The sequence below is a fragment of the Salarias fasciatus genome, chromosome 11 (assembly GCF_902148845.1).
Source record: "Salarias fasciatus chromosome 11, fSalaFa1.1, whole genome shotgun sequence".
Classification (NCBI taxonomy): domain Eukaryota; kingdom Metazoa; phylum Chordata; class Actinopteri; order Blenniiformes; family Blenniidae; genus Salarias; species Salarias fasciatus.
The window spans coordinates 22,200,181-22,227,041 of NC_043755.1; the positions used below are offsets into that span (position 1 = coordinate 22,200,181).

General features: G+C 42.4%; 2 protein-coding genes across 7 annotated transcripts in view; both read left to right on the top strand.

Moving 5' to 3' along the window:
• The first annotated feature begins 12,509 nt into the window (after positions 1-12,509).
• osr2 (odd-skipped related transciption factor 2) lies at positions 12,510-19,784 on the top strand. Of its 5 annotated transcripts, none has more exons than XM_030102908.1 (5): positions 12,514-12,577; positions 15,833-16,016; positions 17,914-18,598; positions 18,891-18,990; positions 19,254-19,784. In XM_030102908.1, the coding sequence occupies exons 3-5, from the start codon at positions 17,952-17,954 to the stop codon at positions 19,434-19,436; spliced, it is 930 nt and encodes a 309-aa protein (XP_029958768.1). In that variant the 5' UTR covers positions 12,514-12,577; positions 15,833-16,016; positions 17,914-17,951; the 3' UTR covers positions 19,437-19,784. The 5 variants fall into 5 exon arrangements, with proteins under 5 accessions (XP_029958770.1, XP_029958768.1, XP_029958769.1 ...); XM_030102909.1 differs by having other exon boundaries at positions 12,521-12,577; positions 15,861-16,016; XM_030102910.1 differs by lacking the exon at positions 15,833-16,016 and having other exon boundaries at positions 12,510-12,577.
• A 3,904-nt stretch (positions 19,785-23,688) lies between these two features.
• The window catches only part of vps13b (vacuolar protein sorting 13 homolog B), a 312,159-nt gene continuing 308,986 nt past the window's right edge, over positions 23,689-26,861 (top strand). For both annotated transcript variants that reach the window (XM_030102906.1, XM_030102905.1), the window contains exons 1-2: positions 23,689-23,809; positions 25,468-25,626. In XM_030102906.1, coding sequence (XP_029958766.1) covers positions 25,480-25,626 — 147 coding nt within the window. In that variant the 5' untranslated portion in view covers positions 23,689-23,809; positions 25,468-25,479. The remainder of the gene's footprint in view (positions 23,810-25,467; positions 25,627-26,861) is intronic.

The following is a 26,861-nucleotide window of genomic DNA, read 5'->3' on the forward strand; positions in this document are numbered from 1 at the left end:
TTTTCCTGGTTTTTTTTTTGCTGTAACACAAAGCACATGAACTTGTAGCACTTGCAGAGTGAGTGAAAAGATAATTGAGATAATGAATAATAATATCATCCAATTTATCATGAAGGAAACAGGGACCAGCTGGAGCCGCGAAGAAAGCGGAAACAAACTAAATTCATTTGAGAGACACAGAGGAATGAAATAATGGGAGAATTTCATATAATTGTTCAAAATACATTTTTCAAAAAGAAAAAAAAGAAAAAAGCATGAAAAATTGGATAATTACCAGAACAAGTCAAGTGATTTATTAAAATGCCGAACGTGCAGTGGAAGGTGGTTGAGTTTAAACTTCTCATTTCTTCTGATATCAGAGCATGAAGCTGTTGTCAGGCCGCATTTCTTTTTGCCCACACTTGACCTGAATATGTCAGTGACACATGTTGTGCGGTTTGATTTCCTTCTCTTTGATATTTGCCTCCATCTCTTGGTTTTTTTCAGACGAACAATGCTCCTGGACAGCCTCCAGCCATTGTGCTTTTCCGTTGACAGCGAAACGCACCCTCCTCGGATGTGGTCGGGCTCATTGTTCTCTGAGCGGGATCCAACTTGGGAGTGTCTTGAACGCTCATTTGACAGGACGGTGCTGTTTTCTAGATGTTGAAAGAGCTTCGGTTGAGTCGGCGCTGAGTAACAGCTGCAGCCTTCACGGAGGAGCTTTCAGCGCGAGCTTCTCCGGCCTGTCGGTGCGGATCAGCTGATCCGCAGCTGTACGGTCACAGACGTGGAGCGGCTCCCCGCCGCTCACCGAGCCACCGGGCTGCAGTCGGCGCGCTAATGAGGAGCATTTGTCTTTGCTTCCTCGCTGCGGTCACTTTGACAGCATCTGTTGACTGTTGCAGCACCCCCTCCATTCTCTAACCCTCCCCCAGAAAAACGTCCCAGATACACAACAGCTAAATAAAAACACACAAATTAGCCATGTGGACCACGGTAAATATTTCCAGCCTCCCCGTCGAGGCCAGCTGGAGCGTCACAAAGCTACATGAGCAGTACTCCTACAGGAAGGTAGCCAAGGATAGAAATACCATTTTGGAAAGATGCATGATATAATGTTTCCTCACATAGAATCGCAAAGAAGATTTTCTGAACATAAATGCATCAAACAGTTTACAGAATCAAGATCGAATGGTAGGATGATTGAATGGCAGTGATCCTCCCTATCTGTCATGTCAACACAGCTCATCACTGCGACCAGGCCAGGGAGACACAAGGAACAAGTTCTCAAAAATGAACTGACATGAAGTGGAAAGTGGCCTGTGGTCCAGTGACCGGGGGGGTCTGAGGAGGACGGGTGTGGTTCGGCACACCAACAGATGAGGAAAGGATGTGGGAGCAGCTTAAGACCCATGAGAGCCAACTAGAGGAGCACATGCTGGAGGTCATGTTGACACCTCGAGGGTGCTCATACCCCTTCCCCACTGGCCAAAAAACCCGTTTAAACCCGCTAAGTCATGGCAGTGGGAAAAGGTTTGACCCGGGATTTCGACCCGGGTTGTTCACCCTGCAATCGAGGGACACATCCGGGAACTTACATGATGACGTCGACGCAGCGCGGCTAAGTTAGCGCGCTAGTTGTTGTTTCTGGACACAGCGTGAGATTTCCTTCGTCAACATGACCCAGCAATGGCAAGATAGCGAGACCAGAGAGCTTCCCCTGATCCGTGGGGAAGAGGAGATTCGTCTACAGGTAACAAGGACTGTTTTCCGCTGCATTGTTTACTTTCGTTTTGCTCTGTCGCGCTGATGAAGTCATCAACGTGGGACACCATCAGTGCGGGAAAACGCAGCGACGCGGCTCGCCAGCAGGAGGTGAGATGCGGGTCTGCCGGCGGTGGGAAAGGCGTCTAAAAAGGCGATAGTTAGCAGGTCGCAGACACGGGTCGACCCGCTAGTTGCAGTGGGAAAGGGGTATCAGAGTCACTGAGAACACAACCTCTTGAACGCTTTTTATGATCACTCCAACTCCATCTCCATGGAATCAGATGAAAATGCAACTTTCTAAAAACACTGCCACTGTGCATGGGCCCTACGGCCGGAGTAAATAGTTCTTCTGCAGTATTTTCCATTTTTTGTGCTTCCAACTATTCCAGTAAAATTCTTGCATATTTCGATAAGACAACAATATTAAATATATTCTCTTCATGTGGCTTTCATACGGACAAAATTCAGAGTATTATGAAACAGCATCTGGTGAAAGGAGAAAAGTGAAGTACTGAGCAGCTACTTTACTGTCTATCTGTGAGGAGTACACTGATGGATCTGCTCCGCTTGAAACACTTCCAGAGCGCTGTGAAAAGATGACACAAGACAGAAAAGACCTGCTTCTGTTGGAACTAAGCAGATCATATGAGGCCATTGTCTTGTTTGCGTGATCGCAGACTGTCTGACATAATCTTATGATAATGTCAGAAATTCCTCCGCTGCTGTCTCAGCACGACACAAAGTCTGGCTGCTTCTTAACCGCTACTGGAAAAAATAGAAAATGGCGTGACAAACTGCATACATAAGCTCCATCTATTTGCTCGCCCAGCTTTTTACCTTCACATACGGTAAAAGCTGCTTAATGCAGAGAAAATAATACATTTTCAGACTCCTGAAACCCCAAAATCTACAGCATGGATGACAAACTCATTTCATTTCAGGGGCTAAAAAAAGCCCAATTTCATCTTGTGTTGATCGGACTGGTAAACCAGCTGCATAGTAACATTTACGTTTCGACTTTACAGTTTTTCTTTGTTGTGGCACCAAATATGCCTTTTGAGCGAATTTTTTACAAATTCGAGGCAAATGTACTTTTGCTAGCTTTGTGGTAGCTAGCTTTCATAGCAACATCACTAATATCCCAGTTTGAACCTCAGTGTTAGTCAACTCTTCTTAAGAAAACAGAAAACATTGAAGGTCTTCGAATATCTCGTAAAAAATCAAACATATACATATCAAAGGCATGTAAACTTCACCCCCAAATGCTCTGAATGGGAGATCTTCTCACTGTGAGGAGAGAGAACTCAATACTAATACTGTGCAGCCCCTTGTGTTGCACACTTGGTTCGACTTAGACGATTTCCAGGAGTGCATGAGTTTAATAGAATCCATTTTTATTCTGCAAACTGCATTATGAAACAAAGCAACGCCGCTGAGCTCCTACTGCACATGCTGTTCACATGTTGTCCATAAACATCCATAACAATCGGTCTTTGCATATCTTAACAGCTTGAATTTAAACACAATCACTCTCACACTTCTGCCGACATTGGATATTCACGACTAAAAAAAAAAAGCTACACGAGTTGGTTCCGGTCAGCATTTCACTATTGGTTCTCACACAAAAAGAGCGAGCCCGAGCACCACTGCTGAGCATTTCCATGCTATTCACAGAGCTACGTGACAGCTTGGACCCCACAGGACCCACGCAGGTGTAGTAGCTGCCCAATGTGAATATGTTCTGAAAACCATTCACATGTACATTACAGTCACAATTACAGTATTACAATAATAAAGTAAAGAAAATAGCTTTTATGGGGCCTCCAAATGTTCAACATAGACATTACTGCGGCTCCCACCAATCAAAATGGGATAATGTTTTCTTTACTCCTACGCCGTGCCCTTGATTAAGAGTAGGATTGATGGAAATGATTTGCACATTGTTGACCAGCTGCTCAGGAGTCGGGATTGTGAGCGCATTATTCACTCTTTGCTTTGTTTTCCTTCTCCTCGGGCGGCGGAGCGACATGTCTGTCTCACTACCTGCTAAATGCTCAAACATGTTCGCCCACTTGGTCTGCCCGCTCGGCGCTGAGCAGCAGGCGGCGCGCGGCCGGTTTACAAGAGCTTTTTGACTGATAACAGCTGCCCGCCGCCGCCGCAGCCAACAACAACATCATGATAGCAGCGAAACAATAAAGTTGTGGGCTTAAAAAACACACACACACACACACACACACACGAAACACTCAACAATCCTGAGGGGAGCAAGAAAAAGTGGAAGATAACCATCTGAGGCTCCATTACTGCGACTGACATCACACACAGGTGCCCATGTGACGCACGGCTGAAATACAGACATGTTTTTTTAAGGCTGCAGACGATTTGAATCCACTCGGTTGGGGCAGTGAAGTAGTGAACACGAAAATGGCACAAATACCAGCCTTAAATTTTAACATCCAAACTTGTTTTAATATCTCATCTGAGTCGGTCTTACAGTAGAATAAAATCTAGCTCCACTTTCCTTTGAATTTGTTTCAAACTGGACTGTGCAGGTCACGGCGTACTACCAAAAAAAAATCTGCTGCCTTTATGGGCTCATTTATAATTACCAAGTGCGCAGTTACTGAAAGGAGCAGCAATGGCTTTCCGTGTTAAAGTCAGTAATGCATCCACCATGAGCATTAACAAAAGATTTATAAATCTAAAAAGTCAGAATAATTGTGAATATGGAACTTTTATGGTATTTTCTAATGGCTCCCAGAGCTGTGGAGCCGGGATCGGAGGCTCCCCGGAGGCTCCGGCACAGCCCTGCATGGACATCCCAGCGAGCTGCATTCCTGCAGCTCTTCTGCTGCTCCAGGCCTGGTAGTCCGACTCCACATGTGAAATCAATACCACATCATTTATAGCCCGTTCTCACTTGTGCTATCAAATCTGAAACCCATTGCCAAAAGTATTACCTTTTTTTTTTTAAATGCTCTCCCTTCTTCGATAAAACTTTCTGCATAAAAAGCAGAGAAAGAGACGACTACGACGACAAGACACAGCATTTAAAGTGTGTCAGAGAGCGACCTTTCAGCTGTGGCACTGCATATTAATGCCGGTTCTATTTCATGCTTAGCGGTAAAAGAAACCTTGAGAGTTTTAATTTCATGCCCAAATGCCAAGGCCGTGCGGCGGGAGCGTCCGGAGCGTATCCCGGCTCCTCCACCAGCCCGACGCTCTCTCTTAGGTGTTTAATAATAAAGGCTTGGTTCATCCAGCCCAGCGCTTCCACTGAGATTATGTGCTTCGCAGACCAACCCATGGGTCCTTTAACTTTCATAAAACATAATCCTGGAACACACTTACTCCATCCATCACTCTGACACACGGTGCACATGCGGCGGTTGCAGTGACAGGCAGAACTCGGGGCTTTGGGGAAATATTAAACGTGGTGAAACATCGCTCCGCGCTGACGCTTTTCTTCACCTGTCTCGCACACGGCGGAGCAGTTTCAATTTCAGAACTTGCAGCAGGATGGGTGCCGTACGGCGAGGCGCAGCGCCGGGGCCGGGACTTCCACCCCCGCGGACGTGTGATTATGAAATATGTGATTTGTGAGCAGTTTTAAACGCTGCATCACACCTCTCGGTTCAAGCCCCTGAACGTCCAATTACGGCGCTCCGGCGCGAGTGGCAAGAAGCGCTTTTCATCCAAAAAGAGCAAGAGGGGAATGCGGCGCTCTCTTTTTACCGGGGCCTGGGCACCAATCTGCAGCGGACGCAGAGACGCAGCTGCCTGTTTTCCTCACACTCACACACTCCCGCCACACCGGGACTCTTTTTTTTTTTTTTTTTTTTCCACCGACTTCAAACAAATACTCGAGTTGTGACTCGACCGAACAACGCCCCCCCCCCCCCCCCCCCCCCTCCTCCTCCCCCGCAACTTTTTACGACAAAGCGCCAGTGTTGGTATAAAACAGGTCACTGGGACCTCCCCGGGACCAGTTTTGGTGGAGTCGTGCAACCTGCCAATATCCACAGCTGCCCAGGAGCCCCCCTTTGACCAATAACTCCACTCTCACCCATATGTCGTAAACAGCTTAAAACCCTATTAAAAGCACAAATACGTTTCAGAAACTAAGTAGACGTTCATAAAACAATATTTCCTGTCTGTTACTCCATGACTATATTGACTGTGTGACTGTATGGATGCGGGAGCTTTTAATGTATTCCTGCTGGTGGTCAGACTTTTCCCTGGCTACAAGTTGTGAACATGCATCCTATAAATGCATCAGTAAAAGACGGTGATTTACTGGGCTGGAAGGGAAGTGATTACGAGTGACTGATGAGAGAGCAAAAGCAACCTCCCTAAAGACTGCACCTGTGTACATTAACATTTACTTAGTGTGTGTGTGTGTGTGAGTGTGTGTGTTAGACTTCGAATGACTGTGTGCCTGTGTAATAATGCCTAAAAGCGGTGTTTTTTGTGTGTCCACGCGCTAAATGCAACCATACAGGCATTCAGGCCATTAATTCAAACCACAGAGGAGCAGAAATCCATCAATACCACAAGAGTCCGTTAAAAAAAAAAAAAAAAAGATGTTATTTTAGTTCAAAGACTGGGAGGAAAATGAAGAAGGAGGGGGGCAACAATGTTGGACTTCGGCCAATTAGGGTATTTTTAGCTTTGAGGAAAAACTATTACCTTTCCTGTCTTTTACGACGGTTGCTTCTCGGTGACTTAATGGAAGAATCCTGATAACACGTTATAAAAATATTGCCCCTTGTGGGTGAATTTAATTAGATAGTCCGATGCTCATATGAGAGTCTAAGAAAAGAGCTGGAGTCCCAACGGTCCGGCTTGTAACAGTGTCAAGATCCCCCCTCGTTTTTTTTTTTTTTTTTTTTTTTTTTTAAGTGGAAGGCCATTTCCTGACTCCCTTTGTAATGCATGTCTGGCACATCACGAAGGCAGAAAAAGGCAAGGGAATAAAGAAATTATATGAAATCACACAAAATGAATGTTATTGTTGTTGCTGTTGATGTGGGAAAATGACTCGGCCTGTTGCGTGCCTCATTCTTCTTCCAGCAGCATTACAGAGATGTTATTGAGGAGGCCCGTTCGTTTCCCTAAATCATGTTCGGTGGTGTGGATCAACAGCTTTTCAGAGCCGCTCCTCCGTTTCTCCATTCCTCGCCCTGGCCCTTCTCAGCGACCCGCTCCTCAGACATCTGTCCTTCCTTCCATTCTGCCATTCCTCCGTTCCTCCATTTCTTCATCTCTCTGTCCATCAAGCCCGTCTTTTCTGGGTCCGCCCGGGCTCTGTTAAATCTCTCCATGCTTTAATCACTCAGCCCTCGCTTGTGTTTCCATCTTTCCGTCTGACCTCAGGTGCGGGACGGACCGAGCAGTCACCGAGACCTTTTAAAAATGTCACTCCTGACAGACTGGATGAGACACTCGGCCGCTCTGTTGATTTATCCTCCCAGCGTGCTGCAGCAACTTTGTTAATGTCTCTCATCAGCCTATTAACAACACTTGAGCGTGGCCAGGAAACAGGTGCTGGGAGCGCTTCACCGTCCATCAGCCCGCCAGCAGGAGCTGATCAGCAGAGGGGACGGCAGCCTGTTTTCTTCTGGGGCTTCAGTAACAGGTAGCGCAGCACAGACTACTTGTGTTAGTGGAGTTTAGTGCAGGGGGGGATGTGGTGAAAGACAACAACACAGAGGAAGAGGGGAAACGTAGAAGCTTGAGCGCTGGTGAGTCACAGTCTGTTACATCTGTGCGTTTCTCGTAGGAGTGGGGGTGTGTGTGTGTGTGTGTGTGTGTTGGCATGCATGTAGGTGTTTAACAGATAAATTCAAAGTGAAAATAGACTTTTCTGTTTTTCGTCTGTGTCTGTTTTGTATGTTTTGTCATGTCTGGAACACATTATTTTTTTTTAAACATTCTGAAATAAAAGAGACACAGAGACATCTATATTGTTATGTTGAAAGTAAGAATTTTATTTCGAAAAGCCAACAATGAGATTTTTCCTCTGATTTTCAGCATGAAACCACATAACAGAAACCACAAATGTAAAATGACTGGATCTTTAAAGTCATTTGTAAACAGGCCTCTTTATAATTTTGAGTAGGGCAAGCTGTTTCAATCAGATCCTATAAACTTATCTCTTTTTTTTTCCACAATATTAGTTACATGTTAAAAATATTGATGCTTGTAATTGGTTGGCTGCAGTTAAACTTGATATGTGTCATCTGGCACAGCTGAGTCAGACAAGCAAATGTTACAAAATGATTGTGAAAGCGAGTGGTTTTAGCTGAGGCGTCTCGGTGACACCAAGAAGACAATCTGAGTCACACAAATTGAAATTTGTAAATTGCAAACTAAAAATATTCTACTGTTTTTACTGCATTAATGAAGGTATTCAATAACCATAAAAGATGAAGAGTGGACTTCTCTGTACATGTGGATTAGTGGTTGGCATGTTGAATGTTGGAATGTTCCTGGTCTGAACCCACACCAGCGAAGCCTTCCTGTTCTTCCTGAGCGTCACGGGTCTTTTTGGGGTCTGCCGGCTTCCAACCACAAGCCAAACACCTGAGTTTTAGCCACTTCCTGAACTTCCCATGACCTGTCCTACAGTCAGCTGATTCATTTAGAGGAAATGGCATTGTTGAATATTTAGAGGCTTGTTTACAGGACATTTTCAAGTGAAAATGCAAAAAGTTTGTTGCGTTTTTCGATGTTAATTTACAAGACAAAGGTGCTCGGAGTGACTGTGAGTGAATGCGTTTTCACTTGAAACATTATTGCGTAAACGAGGCTTAAAATTACAGTGAGCCTTAAATATGAGATGCAGTTCAGAGAAAAAAAGTACAGGCAAAACGGTGAGTGGCTGTAATTCAACTCCAGGAAGTTTCTCCCAAGTGACAGGAACCATCACAGGAACTATCAGCTGCCGTTCTTTAGAAAAAGAGGCTTTGTGGGTGGAGTCTGCAGCGCTGAGCATCACTGATTGGGTTCATCTACTGCTGAATGTTTTCCTTATTTAATTGTGCTTTAGTCAAATAGTAGAATTGAGCAAACTGCATAAAACATAATATCCAAAACGCCCAAAAAGTTCATCTTCTTTCCTGAAGTCGTCTCAATGAACCAGTTTACGACGCAATAATGCTGCATAAGCAGACCTCTTCATTGCTTTACAGCATCATTGTTGCATGACGTTAGTCTCCTTATCAGTGAAATAATGGTTCTGGAAACTTACCGTCAAAATAAAGCAAAGGGCAAGAAGAAACCTTTTATCGATCAACCGGTGAAGTCATGTTGAGCTCCAGACAGTCGCCGCAGAAACCTGCCACCGCTGAGCCGTGCAGGGCTTCACAACCTGCTCAGAGAAAAAAAAAAAAAAACATCTTTTTCACAGAACAGCACAGAAAAGCAGTGATTTTACGAGCGAGCAGAACATTCTCGAGACAGTTTGATTTGACCCTCTGTGCCTGTATTGTAGCAGCGGAGAGGAAGCCGAGTCCAGACGCCGCAGGGTAACCTGCTCACCCAGCACAGCTCTCCCGCTGGCTTTTTACTCACCAGTCCTCTACACACACACACACACACACACACACACACACACACACACACACACATCTGTGATAGGCCTCATGCCTCTCTCAGTCTCTCACTTTCCATTCACCTTTTTTTTTTCAACCCTCTTTTAAAATCTTCCGTCAGTTTTTAAAAATTCCGTCCCACAGTTTGTAGGGCTCTTGTGTTCGTGCTTCCTTCCTTCTTTTCGCCTCCCGTCACTCCTCACACTCATCGCTCTGGAACACGACAGATAATAAAGACACACAGCTTTCAGATTCCTGCACCTCTCTCCTAATCTGAAGACTTTAACAGAGCAGCTGGTGCAGCTTATGTGCATGCTGCCTAAAAATGTTGAATTATATAAATTATACATGCTTGAATTACTTATTTTAAACACAGTAAACTGTGAATTTTTGAATCATTCAACCAGATTGTAAGTTCTTCGTACAAAACATTTCAAAGTAAATTCCAGTTTAGGACTCTTTACAAAGATAAAACCAAGCAAATCTGGGTCTATATGAATGAATGTGTCCAAAACGTCATTGACATTATCTGATTTTGAAAGAGCTCTATCCAGTGAAATGAGAAACTTGTGGTAATATAATAGTATAAATTAATACAATCACATGATACACAGCTTTATAAGTGGAATGTTTCTTCAGATTTTGATGCACAGAACTAAGAATTGTTTGAATTAAATTAAAGAGCATAATAGAAAATGTCAAGTGTTTTTGTTTGAATCCTACATAGGAAGTTATTTAAAATAACTTTACTACAAACAGGGTTTGATATGTGATAGAAGCAGAACAAAATTCAGATTAATAATTACATCATTTAAAGAGCGTTAAAAAAATAATGATTTAGTACAAATTGTTAAAATAAATTATTTGATGATCTGGAGTTGGAAAAACTAAATGTGTAAATATATGTCTAAATTATTTGACCCAAATATCTGCTGCTGACGTCTTCCGTACACCTCTCCATCTTTCCATGGTGTGGGGCTGTGAGTCCCAGATAACCTCGGGTGGAGGCGTGACACACCTCGAACACACAGCCAGCCCGTCATATTGAAAACACAGAACGATGAAGAGTTAGTGTTAGATTATGTTTCGTGCTCCATTCTGCCAGCTGCACTTCGACAGGCAGTTTCAAGCATTTCCTGTCATGGCAGAGCTTAAAGTTCCTCCACCAGCTTCCTTGTTCTACTGAAAACTGTCTGGGCGGCAGATTCACTCCAGACACCACCTTGTGGTTCACAGTGCAGGATGTAGTGCATAGCTAGTCAAGTTTCAGGAGAAATGATGCTGCATATGATCATCAAGTTGGAAACATTATTGAAAACTGCTTACTTTTTTTCCCCTAGTGACTAAGATTACTGATTACCTTTTCAAATATTTTTACTGGAAATTACTACAGCAGACAGAACACATTACTGAGACAGCAGCTGATAGAGTCATGATGTAAGTGTGTAATTCTTTATTTTTTCATACATTTAAAGCCATCAAAGCCAAAATTCCCAGCAAAGTGTTAAAATCATTTCCTGAATGAACTCTGGTTTTATGTTATTCAGATAAAGTGGCAGACGATCCATAGAAATCAGATGTACACAGATCTCCTCCTCACTCTGCTCACCTTTACAGCAGACAACAAATAAGTGAAGAAGTCGTGTTCGTGGCAGCAGAGCTCCACAGAAGCGCCAAGCCGGTGCAGACAACTTGGGGAAGCTATTTGCTGACAAATGGGATTTGGTGTCGGGCTTGAGCAGCATTAACTGTTGGGTTTTATTGGTTGAAAGAGCACGATATCATGGCGGTTTTCTCCGCCATGCCTCTCTGGCGGAGTGGATAACGTTGCAGGGAGCGGAGGCATTTGGTCACGCGAAGGTGCTGTTAAACAGATGGCAGGAGACCAGTGAAGAGAGTGGCACTGGACGGCAGATGGAGAAAAGATCATGGAGGAGAGCAGCACAGCTATGCAGCATATATGTGTGTATGTATCCAGCACACTGCTGGCGTGCAGATCCCCGCCTCACACGCACACTTGATGACTCCATCATCCACATTTTCATCATGCGTACGCTGTTTTAAGTGAGATTTAAAAGTGCATCCCCGTATAACAAATGAAATGAGAGCCAGAGAGCCCGGATATTTCTCATTTCCTGAGGTGTGGGGATTTCATAAATCTCCTTTATGAGTTCTTGAGAGCATCCAGTCAGGCCTGAATCTGACAGTAATGCACCCATCACAGAGTGACAGCTCATCATAGAGCATGCTCTCAGCAGTGTATTTCAAGGGGAGACCAATAGGGGGCAGTGTTGCCCAATGAAGGACAGATCAATGTGTCCTGGAAAACTGAGGTCCTGCAGTGTGTCACTCTCTGCTTCACCAAGTCAAGTCGCTGGAGCTGTGTCCAATTTGACCCAGTGGAAAATGTGGAAGATGGTGTTTTAACGTCTTGTAATTACTTTGTCAGATTTGAATCGACTGTCCGGAGGAGGCCAGCGTCAGAGCCGAAGGCAGCGCCGCGCTAACAACAGTTTTCTGAGACTTTATCTAAATTCAAAACATCAAATATTAGAGATGCGTGTCTGTGAAGAATCAGCTTCATGTGGATGACATGCTCCAGTCAGGCCTCCTCTTTTTCTTCTGTTTTGGATGAAAATGCCACGAGAATGACTGGAGAACTGTTTATCGATGCCGAAGATGACAGCAAACACAACTGCAACACGATAATAATATTGTTTTGATAGCACATGTGATATTTATCTGTAATTTGTTCAATGGCTAGATATAATCGGTTATTTTTCCTTCTAAAAGGCTCAACACTCCCCCTGATTATTCATACGTTCATTCAAAACAGAAGGCCCCAGTCTGGAAAAAGAGAGACAACCTCGGCAAGAGACGCACAGGGCTGTTTTCTTTTTCTTTTTAAAATGCCTAATTTCAGGTAAAAGAGCGTGATGCGGGGGGAAAAAGTGACGGGGGTCTTTTGAAAGTCAGAACAGCCATCCTGAGAGAGGTGCTGCCGGGACAGGATGAGTGAGAGTGTAGGTGGGGATGTGGGGGCTTCGAAACCACAGCAGCAGGCAGGTAAGAGTGACAGGTTAACCTCCCCCCGCCCCTGCTGGCTTACTGTATGGACCTGACATCCTGTCTGTCACACACACACACACACACACACACACACACAGCTGCACAGCAGCCTGACTCTCATCCTGACAAGAAGGCCGGGACGCTTTCTCTCCGCTCTGCAGGTAAGAAGCGGCGACTGAAGGGCATTGAAAGAATATTAAAAGATGAATTATAAGAGGATCTCCAGAACTGGGAGACTGAACATGTGGAGGAGAAGTAGGCACCCTGTGGATCATGTCAGCACTTCAAGAAAAAAGACCAAAAAAACCCTCCAGTTTAATTTGTAGTAGGGATTTATTTAAAATGAACCACATCGCTGACACGTTATAAATTTTGTGAACAGGATTTATTATTAATTTAGTGGTTGTAATTTGAAACAAATGTGTTACATTTTTATTGTTATTATTATTATTATTAAAGCAATAATTTCCCTTTTTCAATTCTGTTCATCCAAAAGTGCTGTGAGTGGCCTGGCCCTCTCCTCTGACTCGTGACAGCTCCATATAACCCCCGGTGTGTCACTCAGTGTTATTGGAAGAGGAGTGTCAGCCATTACAGGCTTGGCAGCTGCACTGAGCTGCAACACTGATACTCTGAGGGAGTCATATTATCATCGAGAGTGATGGCGGCTGCAAGGGGAATCAGGCCAGGGCCAAAGGGCAAGACACTAACTCTCTGGCTCTGACATTAGCCAAAACTATAAAGAATGGAGTAATCCTATAGCGCAGATTAGAGTAACTGTAAAGTCAAAACTGTAAAACAGAGGCCAAAAAACGTCCTGTCAGGAACATTTTTAAAAAAAAAAAAAAAGAAGAAGAAAAGAAAGAAAAGAGCTCCATGTGAGATAAAATTCCAGTCTTCTTGGCTTAAAAACCTGATCCTGATAACTGCGTCATGTTCTAATAACTCTGATATGAAACTCAAACTGAATTAAGTGCAATGAGTCACAGTTTGTTCAAACTCATCCGGACCTGTAGTCTTCTCATTATGTTATTATTGTTTTATTTGGGGGCTGTTTGCAGTGAAACCACACTTCGTAGGAATTCCATGAAGTGAAAACCATTTCTCTGTAAAATCAACAAAGAAATACCACAAATATAACCGTGTCATGAAAGTGTATATTTCACTGGTAATAAGACTTGAGAGTTTCAATGAGGAGTTTAACTTTTAACCTCAGAGGGGGGGAAAAAAAGAAGAAAAGAAAAAAAAAAAGCTCTCAGGAAGTCGGCATTGTTTCCATCTAGAAAATATGTTTGCCTAATTTGTACGATTGTAATTATTTCAGACTGTATATACATTACAGTACTAAATGGAAATGTAATTATTAGTGAGGGCAGAGCTCTTAGACGAACCCAAATATGCTTTAAAATAATACACACACTTTGCACAGTTTTAAATGTCCACAGTGAAAATGATAGGCTGAGAAACATGTCTCGATCAGTAAGGTAGAAATCCGTGCTTCAGTTTTAAGTGCATGTGTGTGATAATGTTCCTGTAGCTGCTCAGTGTTTTGACAGTGAAGATGAAGTGATGTGAAACCCAAAGAAAACCACAAACATGCTGCGTGCAGACGGTGTTTCTGCAGCTCACAAGAGAGAAAGACAGTCGGGCTGCACCAGCTCATGGACTGACTAAACCTCTCTGAAAGGCAAATCTCACATTAAAATAAAATCTGTCTGTAACTTTTGGCGACAATAGGAGTTTTTAAGGTTTACCAGAGTGCGTCGAAAGCAAGAAAACATGAATGCAGGCTCAGTTAATTCTAATCGGAGGCAAGAAAAGTCCATTTAGAATTTTTACCTTAATAAATCCTGCTTTTTGAATAAAGTTAATCTTTTCTGTGATGTGTGTGGAAATTAGAAAGTGCCCCATAGCTGTCAGAGCCGCCGCGGCGGAAGGGGGACAGGAGCGTGTTGTTTCCGGTTTTCCCCAATAGGCGGCGCTGCAGGCCCGCGTTCTGCACAAGCAGCGCTGCACCTCTGCACGCAGCTGCACTCAACATCTATGGAAGAAATGCAAATAATAAAAAAAAAAACTTTTAGACCCACGCAGGGTAAAACAATCAGATTAAATTAATCTGAAAGGAGAGGAGGAAAAAAAACAAAGCAAAACAAATGAAACGCATGAAGAACCGGCGGCGTCTCATTCATGCGGTTTGACATTTCACAGGATCCTTCCTGCTGTATTCAAACCGGCCTAAATACTGCCGTTAATTTAATTGATATTTAATGAGCTTTTCGTCCACATCCGTTACAAATTATTTTTTTAATAACGACCTGTTGATGTTAAACCATGTCCGTGCGCCTCTGGGTGTGTGCCATACAGAAAGAGCGCGTGCACTTCCAATTCTGATGCCGGCTGCCAAAAGCCTTAATTACTCTGCGTCTCAATCCACAACCAGAAACTCGACCACAGCGTAATGAAAGGCCGGCCTAATTAATCTCACGTAACCAGGTGTCACTTCACGTTATCTCAAATGAAACACGGCTGAACAATAACACAAATCCAGGAATCGGTTGTGATTAATGCTCACTTCAACGCAGAGAAATGTAGCTCATTATTCTGTTACCTGCCAATATTTTAATCAAGATGTAGTTTTAGGGAATTGTGTGAGCTTATCTGTTTTTTAAGTGACTTTGTTGAGGTAGAATATTTTTTAAAAAACCCTATTAACATTTTTTTATGCGTATTTACGCACGTTATCATTTTCCCCCTTTTTTTAAGAGCACATCAATGTGTAATAAATATTTGTCCCCTATTGTTTGGTTCAGATTGTTGAACCACCCTGCTGATTTCAGTGTGTGTGTGTGTGTGTTTCCCACCCCTGTCACGAACCTCAGAATTGTTTTATTCTTACCACAATGAAATAAAACCATATTATGTGGCGGATCTTGCATGTGCCCTCCATTTCGCAAATTGGGTGTATGGTTTCACAGAAAAAAAAAAGTAAGAGAAAAAGAAAAATCTTGTAAGATGCTCAAGTATCCAAAGGCACGTTTTTGAAAGCGTGGAGTCAGAAGGGGAAAAAACGTTCAGGGTTTCCTCTCGTGCTTCCAGACATGTCTCCAAAAAAGAAGGTATCAGCCTTGGCTATATGGCACATGAGAGGTGTCAGGAGAGGCAGGTTCAGCTGAACACGCTTCTCTACTATGGTCTGGAGCCCTAGTTGCTATCCAAACACAAATAAACAGAGGGGAACATTGGAGTTAATGATAGAGGAGGGGGTGGAGGCGTGTCGGAGGGCGGGCTGAGCGCAAGAGAAAAAGTGAAGAACCGCACACTTCCAGCCCCAGCTCCGGACGGGACTCCCACGCTGCTGCCGCTGCCTCTGCCGCTGCTGCTGTCTCCCCTCCAAACTTCTCTGTCTCTTTCCACAGCTTTTCACAACTTGTCACATCTCTGCAGAAGTCTGAGGCATCAGAGTTGGCTGCATGGCTTCATGAAAGTTTCATGGACTTGGATCTTGGAAAACTTTTAGCGACGCTTTATTGGAGCTCGTCGCCTCTCTAGTAACTGTGGATTACTGACATACCGCAGGACCTCTGGCAGCTATTTATTGGGGTAAGAGTGTGTTTGGCAGGGTAAATGTCACTCTCTGCGGAAAGAGTACCAACCTCACGCAAACTCGCTCATTAGAGCTACTTTACCTAAGAGGGAAAAAAAAACTTAGGTTTTACTGTTCCAGTCCAAAGGGACCCAGCTGTTTGTGAAACAGTGCGCTATCCGCGAGGGGAAATCAAATAGAAATGTTGTGTAGGTGATTATTGTTTCATAGTGATAACCATCTTGAGGTCAGAGTTCAGTAGCGCTTTGGCGGAGCCGATCTGTCCATAGCGCACAACATTACCGAAACAAACAAGACTTGTCACGACTTCCAGAAATCTAAAACCTTCTCCTAAAAAAAAAAAAAAAACTGAAAACAGAGACGAAGTGAGGGAACAGGACGGGACTCTTTGGCTGCTGTCAAAGTATAAATGAAGTCCAAAGGTGAGGGAAGAACAAGCTGAGCGAAGTCGCGCGTACGAGCAAAGAACAACAAGTGCCTTCACGGTGACTTATGCTGCACCTGTGCGAAATTATATTTAACCCCATCCCTTAGCTGAGAGGTGGGGGGAAGCGAAGTAAAGTGAATACAAACATCTGTGCGCACGAAAGTAACGACCTGAGTGAAACAAGCGGCGGCCAGCGGCTACCGTGCGCACGACTCTCCCTTCTGCAGGCTCTCACAGCCACACCGCTTCCACACATTTTAAATCTGTCCAGCGATACACACACACACACACACACACACACACACACACACACACACACGTCAGTTTCGATTAATCTGTCGGAAAATATTCACATAAATGTATATATTAACGAACACAAAGCAGGGAAGTCGGTGGTTTGAATAATATTTTCTTCATGGTCGACCATGTCTAAAGGTCAGCCTGCTGTAGCACTGGCCTTTTGCCAGTCCTTCTTTCACCATCTGGAGCCTTGAACTTCTACTTTTTCCTGTGTGGGAAAAGTTGTCATCTCCACAAACACGGAACCAGCCTGGTTCTCAGTCCGCGCGCTCGCGTCGTTCGCCCTGCGTTGCAGAAGCCCGTACAGCTTCTGCTTCTATTTAAAATAAAAACTTAATTTCTTCTGAAATGTAGGTTTAATGCCCGGAGGCGACTGACTACCGCGTTCTCTTGTTTCAGATGAAATCTGGCATCTATAAAAACCCACGTGAAATAAAACAGACCCCAAAGCAAAACATATTAGTGACTATAAATTTACATTCAGATTTAAACTGAAAGTATTTTCCAGCGGAGATGAAAGCAGCTTTCTTGTGGTTAATAAGCCTGTTTGCGTCTCTTGCTCTGACTCATGTACTTAATACAGCAGTTCAGATGTCTGCTGGCGAGATTTCAGCCCGGTACCAACCTCCACACAGACCGCTTGTTTGTGAAACACCGACTCACGCCGTCAGACGACCGACTGTCCTCTCTAATTAGCTGGTGTGAGAGTTAGAGCTTCATTCAAGTGCGATCCGGATTCACAATTCACAGGGATAATCGATGCCATATGAGCTGCTTTACACCCACTTTAATTCAATTAGGGGCTCGATGGCTGATTTGTTTTGTGAAATCTCTTTGAAGTGCATCTCTATTGTAAAGGACGAAGTGTTGTTAATGCCTGAAATATGTGCTTCGAGGCTGTGATTCAGACAAACATTAGGTTTGAATGTGTCTTTATATTATTGTAAAGCTTAAAAGTTTAAATAATATATATTTAGGGGAATCTGGATATTTACTAAGATAAATACAGTCGTGGAAAATAAGATAAAATCAGATTAAATTGTAATAATTCATCCGTAATAAATTTATCAAAACGCAAACTTCTGGTTTGAGAGTCAGGTTTTGCTTTGCCTCTGTGATCAACGAATTCCTAATCCTCCTCGTGTCGTGCGTTCTGTCTCCCTCAGGGCTCTCGCCGTGTGTTTCCGCTGAGGTCTGAGCCGTCATGGGGAGCAAAGCCGTGCACGCTCCGATCCCCCTGCACCCGGCCCTGCAGCTCACCAACTACTCCTTCCTGCAGGCCGTCAACACTTTCCCCGCGGACCAGCTGCAGGGGCTGTACGGCCTCAGCGCGGTGCAGACCATGCACATGAACCACTGGACTCTTGGCTACCCGCACATGCAAGGACTGAGGTCAACGATCACGGCGGCCGCCCAGGGTCTGGTGGACCCTCGGATCCCCTTCCCGGCGTTGCCCTTCACGGCCGCGGCGCAGCTCTTCCACCCGAAGCAGGCCGCCGCGGCGCACGGCGTCCCCTCGCTGCACAAGGACAGGCCGAGGTTTGACTTCGCCAACCTGGCCCTCGCCGCCACGCAGGAGGACCCACCGAAAGCCGCCAATCTGGCGAAATTGACAGCGGGACTAGGGGGAACCATCTCCGAGCTGAGCAAGCTGTCCCCGGACAGGAAACCCACCCGGGGCCGGCTACCTTCCAAAACCAAAAAGGAATTTATTTGCAAGTTCTGCGGCAGGCATTTCACCAAGTCCTACAACCTGCTCATTCACGAGAGGACCCACACGGACGAGCGGCCCTACACCTGTGACATTTGCCACAAGGCGTTCAGAAGACAGGACCACCTCAGAGACCACAGGTGAGACAGTCACCGCATTACGCACGGCTTTATCAGCACTTCAACATTAAAATCTCTGCGTATTTTCTATTCATTTACTTATTAAATATTGGCTTTTTAATATTCTTAATTTTACAATGCAGCCCAGAAATGTCTGTTCCCATATTTTTCTCCATGAGGGCGCTAAAGCACTTTAAAGAAATAAGTTGGATTTAGTCTTTTTTTTCCTCCCTCCCTCTCTTTCTTTTTGCAACATCTACAAGCAAAGCCACACACGAGCGGACATTGATTAAGTGTCGTTTCTGTTTTACAGATACATCCACTCCAAGGAAAAACCATTCAAATGTCAAGAATGTGGGAAAGGATTCTGTCAGTCTCGAACTCTAGCCGTCCATAAAACCTTACATATGCAGGTAAGCCTCACATTTTAACAGTCACCGTCACCTCAGCTGTGTCACACTTTATGATCGTAATTCTTCAAGAATTCTGTCTACTGCATGCATTTTGGGGATTTTAATAAGCCTCACTGAAACACTGACCTATAGCCAAATTCAAGCAAAACAAACAAAAAAGTATGAGTGACATGAGTAAATGAAAAGTGACACATTCATTTAGATGGTTGAAATTTCTGTACAATTAAAGGGAATAATCCTTTGCTTGCTTTAAATCTAAACAGGAGTCTCCCCACAAATGCCCCACATGCGGAAGAACCTTTAATCAAAGAAGTAACCTGAAAACTCACCTTCTCACCCATACAGACATCAAGCCCTACAGCTGTGGCCGCTGCGGAAAGGTGTTTCGGCGCAACTGTGACTTGCGACGGCACAGTTTGACGCACAGCCCACATCAGGACTACTAGGCTGGACAGACAAACAAACAAACACACAAAAAACACAAAGGACAAATCTCACAAAGACAAACCAGCGAAGCCCCAGTTTTCCCTTCTTTGTTTCATTTCCCCCCCCACCTTGGCTCAAAGACAATCTCCAATCAGGACACGTTCACTGCGCCGCGTTACGCAGTGGGATTTGGTTACACCTGAACAGCGGAGGAGCCTCCACGTCCAGCTTTCACCTGTAAATATCAAGACCATGTATATAATGTTGCTGTTTTTTTTATTGTCCTTTTCCTGACCTTGAAATGAAAACGTTGTCAAAAAAAAACAGTCATAAGTTTAAAATATGTTAAATTGTATTTTAGAAAATAAATATTTCCATGATATATTTGCATTTGTCCTGTTTTTATTCCGTGTCCTCCACGCCACCAGACACAGTGCTGTAACTCATAGGCAGCATTTGAAGGAAAGTATTTACTCTGGCCACGAAGTTAATAGCCAGCGTGTTTACAGCCAGCAGGCACTGAGAGCTTTTGTGGCTGACTAGCTGGGAGTTTTATTGTAGATCAGCAGGCATCACTTAACAGGGAGTATGGAATAAAATGAAAGTCATAAGGACTTCAAAAAACACTCATGTTTAGATATTTTTTTTTACAAGAATACTGTACAAACTCATGTTTGTTTTTCATAAGCAATTTTTGATTGAGAAAAAAAAATTAAAATCACCTTTTATTTAAAAAAAAGAATGCAACTATTGTGCAGACAGACACTCCTCGGCGTTTCTGTAGGTCTGACAATTATTAAGCCCCGTTATTATCTTGCCTCAGAGGAAACCAGGAGGTTGATTAGCATTGTATTAGTCACATTAGCAGCCCTGTCACACGTCTTTATCTCATCTGCATCACCTCAGAAATCATTTTGACATACAGGACAGAAGAAGGAGACACCACCGCCAAGAGAGCTATTGATTGAACACACAGACGTGCGTTTCCTCTACACGGCGTGCGGAAAAACACAGTTTATATTGTTAGACCGCACACTTATTCCAACTCACCATCAGCTTTTGTTGAGTGTATTCTTCCCAACCAGCTTTTTACATTGACAAATATTATTATTATTATTATTATTATTATTATTATTATTATTATTATTATTATTATTAGAAGACAAATTAAAAACGTGTGCATATCAAGCAGCGTTATAATTAATAGGATCGAGATAAAGTTGCGTGCGTTTTTGGACGCCGTGTTTCACACCCGGATTTAGACAGATTTCTGTGAATACTGAGGAAAACCAAGATTTGGACATCTTCCAAATAAACTTTGACCGGCCACTCTTTACCACCGCGGCCTGTGGCAGAAGGAGGAACTCCCAGATCCTTTTTATTGTTGTTATTATGTGAGGACAGAATGAGAGCGGACCATCCCTCGCTCCTCTTTTCTTTATGGCCTTCAGGCCTGACGTCTCTTCACTCCAACAGACTTTTTCCAGCCTGACTTCTCCACCAGGACACAGGTTTCACCTGACGGCGGAATTAATGGCTCGAATTTATCTGCAATGGACTCGAAAATAGAGTGTGGAACAAGTGCCTTACAATAACAACGGGGGATTTAGAACGGCACTGATGGCTGCAGGAAGGCCATTAACTAAGGCCCGGCTTTATTACCCACTGTGGACCCACAGCTTCCTAATTATTATCCAAATGGAAAAGTAAATAGAGCGCAACTTCTCCAGCGAGCTCATGTTCACATGAAAAAAAAAACCATCCAGATATCACTGTAACGGAAACATAAACTGGTGAAGCAAGTATGCATTTGATTGACTTTTATTTATTGGTTAACCACAAAAACAACAACAACAACAACATGATAATAATAATAATAATAATAATAATAATAATAATAATAATAATAATAATAATGATAATAATAATGATAATGATAATAATAATTTATTCTATTTGTTTTATTGAAAAAGTTTTATCTCAATATGTATTGCGTGTGTAACTGAGGGTGACAAATTACTATGAGTGGGCATTTTAGAAAATAAGTTAATATGAAATTAGATATGTAATTTTGGATTCATTTGACAGCGGAGTAATTATCAGTGAGCGCTGTGTTGGTTTTCCTGGACGATGGTATTTCTGGTGACCTTGGTCTACATGATAAATGAGTAAATCCCCCTCTGACTGTGAACTCCCCCTACACACACTCAGTCTATCAGCAGAGCGGCCGGCCACACTTCATCTGTAATTAATCATAAGTATATTTATTTAGAACACCTGTAAATATGTTGTTTTTCGATAATGCTGTCATTGATATTTTTATTATGTGGACATTTTTGAATGTAAATGTTATGTGAGCGCCCTGTATATTCTTATTTCTAACGAAAAAAAAAATGCCATGCCGAAAATACCTGGAATTAAAATCTTTTCTGATTCTGGAGTGTTGTTATTGTCCGATCGGATGTTTGTGGTAAATAGAATTCAGTATATTATTAATTAATAAAAACGATCGAATGTATTCTGCTTTTAAAATCCTCAATATAAAAATAATTCTTTCAGTGACACTGCAGCTCCTGGATGCCACACCGACAGTCTGACCACTTCGTGATCAACCGGAGCTTTATAATAAGCAGAAGGCTGATCGGGTCAGTCTGCTCCCTTTGAGGGTGGAGATGTCTCAAGTGGTTTATATGAAGACAAAACGTGAGCTCTTTCTTCGCTACATGGGAGCATTTTTTTTTTTTTTTTTCTGTGCCAACCTGGCAGTGAAGGCCATGCGCTCTGAGACGCGGACGCACGGATGAGTGGACTGTCATGCGGCGGACGTCCTCCATGACCGGCCCGGCTGAAGCTTTATCTGGCTGTCAGGGGACAGGCTGCCCTGCCGGTGGGCTACTGGCCCGAAGGATCCGCTGCTCTGCCTTCAGATCTCCCAGACCTCACACAGCATGCAACATGCGCCTTTTAGAATCAAATCAGGTTATTAATAAGAATCTCACTGCGATGTTTTATTAAACTGGTGAAAATAAATGAGGGAAAAAGAAAAAGACAAAAATGAAACTCACTTTGAAACGATACAGACATGAGACGCATTTTTTGCTTATTTATATTTCCTGAACCGTAAAAACAAAATTAATTACGTTTGTTAATTTTAATACTTTGAATATTTCCTTGCAGCAGCAAAGGCCGTAACTTGTAAAGTTAATAATGTTAAGGAAAGAAAGCAAAACTTGTTGTGTACAAGTTTGACTGTTTTTTCCTAAATTCTCAAAGCTGAATTCGACTTGTCATGTAGAATCAATATCTTATAGAAAACGCAGATAAAAACAACGAAGCGACATTGAAAAAAAATTAAACATTTAAATTGTTTTTCACTGTCAAAATTATTTGCTTCCGCAAGGAAAAAATTAAACATCGTTATAGGTTAGCCACCTGTCTTTAAATAAAAACACACATCAGTGTATTTTGTGACACTTAAGTTGCATGTCTTCATACTATAATTACAATGATGCCACAATTCCAACATGTTAAAGCTCATGATAGGTCTGCTAATCAAATAATTGTGCATTTTATTGTATTACACCCTCGGTGGTTCTGGGTCACGATGTTTGAGGGCAGCGGTTGACCATGAAGGTGTTTGGATTCGTGTACAATGAGATAGAAAAAAGAAGACGCAAACTGTACTACAAAATAGTGTTTTTGAAAAATCCGAACAAATTAGAAGTTTGTGCATTCTTAAATTGTGCTTTGATAAGGTCAGTGGTGAAATACTGCCGATTTTATTATTGATATTTTAGCTGGTGTTCTTTTCTGTGTGCAGCAACTCTACAAAGAATTTCCCTGATCATCAATAGACAATTCTATTCTATTCTATTCTATTCTATTCTATTCTATTCTATTCTATTCTATTCTGCTCAATTCAATTCAATTCAATTCAATTCAATTCAATTCAATTCAATTCAATTCAATTCAATTCTTCTAAGAGAGGGGGTGTGTCAACAGTTACGTATTTTACGTAAGAATGGTACTTCACGTGTACTGTGTAAATTCTGTTATTGAATTTCTGACAGCACGCTGTTGTTATTGGAAAAGGAAAAAATGGATAAACTGTGAACAAAAAGTCACTAAGAATCAGTGTTTGGTGCTCCATCAAACTAATTAGTTTCAAATTGAGACATTTTGGTTTCTCGCTTTTCACATGTCTTCAAATAAGGAAGCGCAGAAATCCTACGGACGCAAATGCAGCACCAGGGATACGGAAGCCGCGTTGGTGTTTACTGATGACGTTGTGCAGTAGCTTCTGAGCGATGTGGCTAATGATGTTTAGCGATATGAACGGGTTTTATTAAAGTTCGACTTCAACAACCAGCTACGGGATATAAGCAGGGGGCAGGTAAGAACCAGATTTCCTACTGTGCTCGTGGCCATTCTTTTTCATCCCGCTGAAATGAAGTTAGAGCGACTTTTTCAGACGCGTAGCTTAGCTTTTCTGCTCTGCTGTGTACAGTTTGCATGACAGGCTAGCTCTGATCGCTGTACCTGCTCCACTCAAAGTTTTTACTTTTAGCCACATTGCAGGATGTTATTTTCTGTCTTGAGCTATATTTAGATTGAATTTCAAGACTTTGGTGAAGCAGTACGTAATCTCACATGTTTTTTTTAAGTTATTAATATTTCATAATCGATAGCTGTAGCCTTAAGTAGCAAGCAGGCTAAATGATGCTCTGCAGTGAAATGAGGTCAACTTGAAGCTTCGTGAAGAGGACTGTTTAAACGTTTAATTAATACTTAAGGTGTGTTTAGGATTGCCAGAAACAGCGCGAACTAAATTCTCATCTGAGGGCTCATCATTGCTTCTACCTGTTGTTTGATTTAAAACACAGTTAAAATGGGCATCAGTTACACCTGCTCACCTACATAAGTAATACAACTCTGTTGTAAACCTGTTCCACCGGGACAATATTGAAATAGAGCACAGCTTTGCTGGCGTTGGGTGGATATTTGGACACACCCTGAGCAAACCCAGTCTATGCTGGACCAACCAATGAAAATTACCCACTGTAACATCTATGATCATTGTGGACCATTTGGATTGGAGTGTTAGATGTGATCATGAGAGTCTTTATTTGCACCAAATGGAAATATTTTTCAGAATCTTGAGAATTAAAACCGGACAATGCAGAAGGAGTTCCTGTGATATTCTCCTAATCATGGAGAGTAGAGGTGTTAATAAAAATAGTCACGCATGTCAAATCAGAGTAAGTAGGATGCTGATTGGACATGATATAGGCCTACTTCAGTAGTTTTAGCCTTAAAAAAGGGCCAGAAAGGAAAGCATGGTTTTTACATGAAATTTCAGAGCTGGGAAACAGGTGATGCTTTCAGGTATGACAAAGTGGCTAATGAAATGTTTTTGGGGGATGATGCAGAGTGAATGTTCGATAATTACAGGGAACAGATGTGAAATGTGTCCATACTATTGATTGATAAAATTAATGCAAGTTTAAATATTGGAAACAGAGTTGCAGTTGACTCTTGAACATAAGATCATTCTTAAAAATCCTTATTGTGTGAAGTCACAGAGAGACCCGATGGTCTCTGTGACTGACCTGTCCAAGGTGTGTACACTGTTTTTGCTTTGAGTCAACGAGGATTTGCTTCGGTGACCCTGTCAGGTGGATGGATGGAGTAGGTCTCCAACACACCTAGAATACGTGAATATATTATTGTGAAGTTCTGCAAAAAGCCTGATAACCAGTAGTACCTGTCCCTGATCCAGAAGAAAATCAAGCACCTTGTATAAAGGAGAACATCAGAACACCACACTGAGAGGCTTCTTTCCAAATACCAACCCAGACATTCCTGTCTAAAATGTGTCTAAAAATCAAGATCAGACTCTGAAAACATACTTTTTGAAACCCATTCAGTTGAACTGAAATGTGCTGAATGTCCCTGGTCATGCTATTTCATCTTCCCACGTGATTTACTCTGCAGACAATGTTGTACCGTGCTGAGCACCATTATATTAGTGTTTGTTTGTTTTCTGTTTAGGACTGCGACAAGATGTTGGAGTCTTATGTCACACCGCTCCTGATGAGTTATGTGAACAAGTACATCAAGAATCTAAAGCCGTCCGACCTGCAGCTGTCTCTGTGGGGAGGAGATGTGGTGCTCAGCAAGTTGGACCTGAAGCTGGATGTGCTTGAACAGGTGTGTATGCTGCATGCAACGTTTAGATGTTTTACTGTGTCGGACCAAAGCAACTAACATGACAAGGTGGCAGATATGTTTGGTACTTTTAATGTCTTCCACTAAATGGATAACGTGGCTATTCTATAGAAGACTTTGCAGGACTGATGGAAGATGATTCTGAGTTGGGACTTAACTTAGGAGACAGTATTCATTCTTAGTTAAATCCCCCATGATCTGTAAGGAAATATTAATATTTTATCTTGTATAAATGGCATGACGGTGTTAAAAAAAGCAACAGTAATTTCTTGAATGCATCACTTAAGCCGTTGATCCTGTGTCAGTTCTGTTATTCTACTTTTACTTTTCTAATTTTCACATTGTTTGACTGTTTCCAATTAAACGCTTTTCTAGTTGTTATTGGTTTGGGAAAATTGCTTTTCCAGCCTTCTAATGCCCCAGATTCGACTTTGTCAAGAAGTTTCAATGCAGCGTCCCATCTTTTTAGAATGTGGTAAAAAAGACTGTATGATCAGGATGACATACTCTGCTGAATTTGAAACCACTCAAATGTAGTTTTTTTTTTTTTTTTGCGGTTTATATATTTGACTCACTGCACTTTTTAATATCCATCACTGTTTCCTTGTTTGGAATATTTATTATTAAAATATTAATTTTGTGCAATCATTACATAATAGCTGGTATATTTGAAATCAGCACCAACAATATCACGTGAGAAAGTAAAATATTATCCTAGTCATTATCTTGGTTATATATTATCGTTACTGTTCTTAATATTTGCTTTTATTGTTCATATTATTTTATGACTCTTTTATTAGTCTCTTCCTGCTTCTGCAACAATGAAAATTTATTGCTTGAAAGTATATTAATGTTTCTATTAAAGCTGTAAATACTTTAATACACATGTAATCTCATTGACGAAACAAAATAAATGTTTTGGATTGGAATTAACATTTCAAGGGTGAATATGTCCCTTCTCCCAGAGTATTTTAGAGAAATTTTATCTTCATCTGAGCTAAGCTGTGTTATTTGTTAGTGGCTCAAAATCTGGGCTGTTTTCAGGATCTCTCCTGTCGCTGCGGAGTAGTTTGATCGATTTACTCCGATAGTTTCCTCCGCAGCGTTATTTTGACACGGTGTTCTTCTTACACTTGTAAAGTCTGGATTAGATCAATCCTCCATGAGTTAAAAGGGTTCTCTCTTTCTTTTGAGTGGGTTCTGACTGCTTCTGAAGA